This window comes from Priapulus caudatus, unplaced genomic scaffold, assembly GCF_000485595.1.
Source record: "Priapulus caudatus unplaced genomic scaffold, Priapulus_caudatus-5.0.1 Scaffold78, whole genome shotgun sequence".
Lineage (NCBI taxonomy): Eukaryota > Metazoa > Priapulida > Priapulimorpha > Priapulimorphida > Priapulidae > Priapulus > Priapulus caudatus.
Window position 1 is genome coordinate 323,814 of NW_014577139.1, and position 6,058 is coordinate 329,871.

At 41.4% G+C, this 6,058-nt stretch overlaps 1 protein-coding gene across 2 annotated transcripts in view; it reads right to left on the reverse strand.

Moving 5' to 3' along the window:
- The window catches only part of LOC106821590 (calcium uptake protein 3, mitochondrial-like), a 63,237-nt gene that overhangs the window by 4,741 nt on the left and 52,438 nt on the right, over positions 1-6,058 (reverse strand). Inside the window, exons 9-10 of one of the 2 annotated variants that reach the window (XM_014826473.1) lie at positions 3,986-4,094; positions 3,578-3,624 (exon numbers count right to left, since the gene is read on the reverse strand). In XM_014826473.1, the coding sequence (XP_014681959.1) occupies positions 3,593-3,624; positions 3,986-4,094 (141 nt within the window). In that variant the 3' untranslated portion in view covers positions 3,578-3,592. Of the gene's footprint in view, positions 1-3,577; positions 3,625-3,985; positions 4,095-6,058 lie in introns of those variants that run through there. The other variant, XM_014826472.1, reaches the window with a different exon arrangement.

Below are 6,058 nucleotides of genomic sequence, written 5' to 3' on the forward strand. Positions count from 1 at the left end.
GCGCCACATGTCACTGTGCACTGTAGCCTTCAGATCCACAATAGCAAAAAGCATTTCAGCCTTTGGTTAAGCGAGTCAACAAATCCATGTTTTAACACCTCCTCTTGAGGTCAAAAGCGTATCCGAAACACTTGCATCTTTCGCATGTCAGGGCGAAAGTACGTTTCATGGTCCTATTCAAATAAAGCCATATAAAATGCTAGGTCACCGCGAAGACAAAAAAGTTTTCCAAATTCGCTCCGTCACAGCCATGTCCTTTAGAAAATTCTAGAAATCTGCCACTGTCCCCCATTGACTCTTGATCCTAGTGACCGTCCAATTCGGCACAGGTGATGGCTTTGTCCTACAATGAGCTAATACACCGGACGATCACGGAAGCTTAGGTCGACCGTTAGATTGTGCTGCAATTCTGCATTTGCTCCTATAAGCCTTCACAGTTAAGGAGGGAATTTCGCCGCCTTCTTTTACACCTATCTGATTTGACCTTTTGACCCCACTTCGACACTCCCAACTCGTTTTCAAATTACCCCCAGACCCCCCCACGTCCCGACGTTCGAATCCGTACGTCGAGCCCAGTTTAGATTTGTGGTGCCCACTGTTGACATGGACGCTCAGCACAGACGTATCGATGCATGCGATTCTACAAGCTGCACATCTGACTATGTCAGATGAGCTAAAAAGTGTCACTAGTCCTAGTTTAACGGAGACCTCAACTGCATTAATAGGCGGATTCCTGTGTATAGTCATGGTGTAACAGTGGCATGGTGTGACAGTGTTTCATGCTGTATCATGTCATTTATAGAAACATAAATATGAAACTAGATATTTTACAATATGTAATATGATTTAATTAAATCAAAACCAGTAAAGTTATTAAATATTTACAGTGAATTAATGCAAAGTGTAATGTTCCATACATATTAAATTCTATAAACCCTTTTCGGCAATATTCCATTATCACCCTTAGCATCAATAGAGCGAGAATTTGTGTTAGTAATATCAAATGTACAATAATACGTTAGCAAATTTAAAATCGGAAAATCTGTATTTCCTCTGGCCTTTCATTGAGGAGTCGATTAACAATGGCAATCACTATAGCTGTGAAAATAATTAATGGTGGACTTGTTCAAGATCTCGCATTAATAAATATTATGGCTTGGTGATTTTCATTAGCTAAGACCAAAACCATGTCTTGTTCAACAGAACAATCCTAAAATTTTACACATGCGATGAACATAACGTTGTGACTAAAAGCATTGGTGAATTTTCGAGAGAAATATGGGGAATTCCCCTTAACCTGAGTACGGTATGATAGGCAAAACAAACATTGGCTGCTAAGGTAATGAAATTCTCTTCAGCACTAACTATGGTCTTCATGCCAGTATTACACACCTAGCTGCTAGATTTAGTATTGTCTTGCATGATATTGTGCAAGGCCCACAGTTCAGCATGTTAGACCAAACATTACCTGCAAAGTATTTAACACAGTAGATATCTACTAACACTTTTCTAAGGCTTGATAAAACCAAAGTTTAGCTGTTGTATAAATTAACAATATGAAAGTGCGAACTAACTGCCAAGTATGACCCTGCATGCTGTGTGCACTACAAGTTCGAGTCTTCTCTGAGAGCATACTGATTAGCTGTCGCCACCATGGCTTTGAGGTCGCGAGGGAAACGGTGTCTGTGGCAATGGATCCTTACATTGCGATTTTCAGGCATTCTCTCATCTCATTCTTTCACGCATTGCTGATGCCATCCCAGCTCTCGTGCTTATCCAGCTGTGCCTGTAACCGACAATAATTCCCCCAAGTTAGTTACAGCCCCAGCAACACGATATCCTTTGCTGAACCTCTCATTAGGCTTCTGAAACTCTATATTCTTCTCCTACATTTATTTCTCGCATTGTGGCTCTTTAATCCACATTTCTCATTACCAGCCTCGACTATTCTTTCTTATGCCCCTTCATTGAAACCACCTAGTCTTATAATCAATCGCTCTTCCTCCTTCACTACTTTGCATATGCGTGCAGCTTCACTCACTTGATCACCCCTAACGTCATCAGGTTAATAATGAAAATTAGTCATAATAACCCTGACGTCAGCATCAAACCGTTTTCCCACACAAATCACCTCGTACTCAGTCTTTAAAGCTGACCTCTCAACAGTGGATCTCATTCTCCTTCCCTACCCCTAACCTTACCCAAAGCCGCGGTGGTAGGGCCGATCTCTCCATGATGAGATGAATTCTTTGTGGGCAACTCTCCCCATCGCTCATCGATGTCAAAGATTTGGAAGACCGTGTTAACTATCGACGTGGATCGCTGAGCGTGTCCAGTGGAAATAGCACGCTCGCTTAAATTCCGCTGCAACACAAGCACTAGGTGGTGAGCACGGCTTGCTTAAATCTGCTGCAACACAAGGCATCTAGTGGTGAGCACGCTCGGCTAAATTCGGCTGGCACACAAGATACTAGGTGGTGAGCACGGCTCGCTTAAATTCTGCCCTGCAACACATAGACATCTAGGTGGTGAGCACGGCTCACGTTATAGGGCATAATCATGGCCCATCGATATGCAATTTTACGAATGCGTAGAGTGAAATGGCCACCTGTTAGATTAATAATAATTTACCTTTTATAGGCCAACGCGTAATTATTTGCCTCCAATATCACTGCTGGTTACCTAACGAATGTCTAATTGAAAATCGCCCAGTCCACGAAATCAGTTGACTGACTGTTTACAGTTTCGAAACCGCCATTCTCGAAAACGGGTGTGATACATGATTTATAGCCACCGGAATTTTCGCACGCATGCAAAAACCACGCACGCATGATTTCGCCTCGGCCGTACGCAATGTAGCGATAGTACAGTACCGTAACTGTATAACGTAACAGCAGGAGCGTATAATGACAAATACGCATACACATTTGTCATTATACGCCCTGTAACAGTAGCTTCTGATTGTAATGAAATCGTGGTACGGACGCTCGCTGATAATGAAGATAGGCTGGTGGTTTAGGGGCCACCTGGATGGAATCGCCGAACAACCACGGCCACAGACAAAATGGCAAAGCAAGACGGCACTACGCGTATATTACGTAATTATCGGTCCAACGAATACACCTGTGTCTGAAATTGCAAGACATGTAGGACCGCTTCATTAGCACCCACGATTATTTACTTTTGCCGCTGCAATACCAGAGATACACCACGAGAGACATTCTACTACTCATTAGTCGATATATAAGCATCCCGGCGACAAACAATTTCTCTGCTAAACACCCGCTAGCAACAGTGTGACGTTGCCTAACCGAATTCGAGGACTATTTTTGCTTGGCAACCAATTAGCGTTGGCGCCAGATTACACAAGATTACTAGCGCATTCAATTAGAACATTTCTTAGTAATTAGCAGTACTGATTCGCGACAAACTTAATACGCATTTGACTATAAGGTAATGTAGCTTATTAATCGGTGACAGAAGGTGCGCAGTTACTGTACCACTTCGTCAATTTTGTATAATCAATGGTGCCATATTATGCCTCAGTGGAAATGAGCACGGCTCGCTTAAATTCCGCTGCAACACAAGGCATCTAGGTGGTGAGCACGGCTCGCTTAAATTCCGCTGCAACACAAGGCATCTAGGTGGTGAGCATGGCTCGCTTAAATTTCGCTGCAACACAAGACATCTAGGTGGTAAGCACGGCTCGCTTAAATTCTGCTGCAACACAAGACATCTAGGTGGTGAGCACGGCTCGCTTAAATTCCACTGCAACACAAGGCATCGCTGTGCATTCACTACAAAAGCGTGTTAGCACACTATGTAAAATAATTGTGCTTCAATATGTGATGCCTAGACATCTTAGTAAATCGTCGTCAGAATAAATATGTCGCTAGGGAAGTAGAGTACATTGTCTCGGTGGGTGGTTGGCATAAGTATTACATTCACACATCAACGAAAGCAAACACTCATTGACGGCAAGTACCTTGTGTGACTGGGTGGTTGGCATAAGTGTACATCCGCATTGCTATTGCAAAGTCATCAAGGTTGTTGAGGAACTGGCAGAACTGCTTAAAGTCCTTAAATGTGATGCCCTTAAATAAAAAAAAAACGAGTTAACGAAAGCATATGAAGAGTGGTTATGAGATTTTTGGTCATCTTTCGTCCCTTGCAAGTATTCACAACAGGACCAAAACATGAAACCATGTATTTTTCTCATAATACGACAATTATAACATTCTCCTAACAATGCCCACAATGCATTAACAAATCTGACTACAGAAATAAGACAGGATAAAACAATAATAATAGTAATAATATATAATATATTATATTTATGTATATAACAAAAATTCGTGCTGCTACTACAGTCAAACCTGGACATCTCTATATAACAGACACCTGTCTATAAAAGACAATTTTTGCATTTTATTGAGTAGGCCCTACTACTTCTATAGACAAAGGACACCCGTCTATAATAAAGGACACTTGGGATTTTCCTTTTTTGATCTTTGTATACAGGTTTGACTGAAAATTTCCAAAGCACCAAGACACCAAGCCATAAAACACCTGTACGATAAAAACATGTAGCAGAATCTAACACGTAAGCAGCAGGGCTTTTTTCTTCAACTACCTTATAATTGATTAGAACTGCAGAAAATATTATAGAGATATCCTAATAAAATCCTACTTGAAAGAAACAATCGGCAGCAAAAGTTGCTTCAAGTTATATATAAATTCACTTACTGTTCGCTATGGCATGAAAAATGAAGTGTTGTGATAGTATATAGTACGACCACTATAATCTAATTCGACAAAGTGTAAGTGGAAATATCTTTCACGCTTCATTTGGTCATAGATACTAACCCAAGGGGGTTAGTATACCCCCTTGGGTTACCCCCTTGGGATACCCCCTTGGGTTAGTATCTATGATTTGGTTGCTCAATGTATGCTCATGGTGGATAAATGCACGAGTTCCCAACAGGTGGAACCACTAGGCTATAACATTGATAGCGCTAGATATAATATATATAATATCAGGAGCTAATAATGACAAATTTGTCATTATTAGCTCCTGATAATATACGTGCGTCAACGCGCAAGCAAGTTGGCTGATATAATATCAAGAGTCCATAATAGAAGACTAATTTCTCTTATTTCTATTATGGACTCTTGATAATATCCATGTGTACGCGCGCACGTGTATAACGCCAAACCTATCATTTTCTTTCTAGCGACAGGACAATGAATGCACTGTGCACCACAGCTTTCAGGCATATTGTAAATAGATATAATACAGTAATACCTAGCATTAGGTACCGAAACTCGGGTTAGAGAAGTGTATTCACACGGAATTTGTAAATTGTGACTACTAAATTCGGTATACAAAACGAACGTAGGATATATACTTTTGTTTTTTTACCCAGAAAATTGAGTGCTCAATACCCATCAATAAAATTAAGAACCCAGGCAGCTGCCAACAAATCGGACAGGTAGCACTGCAATCTATCTGTCTATCTGTCCGTCCGTCTCCGTCGTAAACACATAGTTGACAAAAACGTGATCCCAGCTATGAAATTTTGTGTTGCATACATTTTCTGGAATCGATTACTTCCATAATGCTGGTTATTAATACAGTGTAACAGACAAGAACTTCATTTGCACCACGCCACAAGACTGCCCGTAGCAACAATGCTCAATAGCAACCAGCGAAACTAGAGGCGTTTTTATCTAGGCAGTGGCTACGGGTACGCCAGGCGTATCTTAATGTCTCGAGGCTACGGGTACGCCAGTCCATTCGCTTTCATACTTAACGAGACAAAGATGGCGGCGGTCGCGCCAGATTTCGAAATAACGCCTTGGGAAATAAATTCACGATTTGAGAGTTTAGATGAGCAAGAACCCTAACCCTAACCCTAAACCTAACCCTAACCATAACCCTAAACCTAACCCTAACCCTAATCCTAACCCTAACCCTAACCCTAACGCAAAAAAGGGGCTTGAACGACCGACGGCTGGCGTACCTCCAGCCACTGCGTTGTTTTTATGTTTGAAAGTT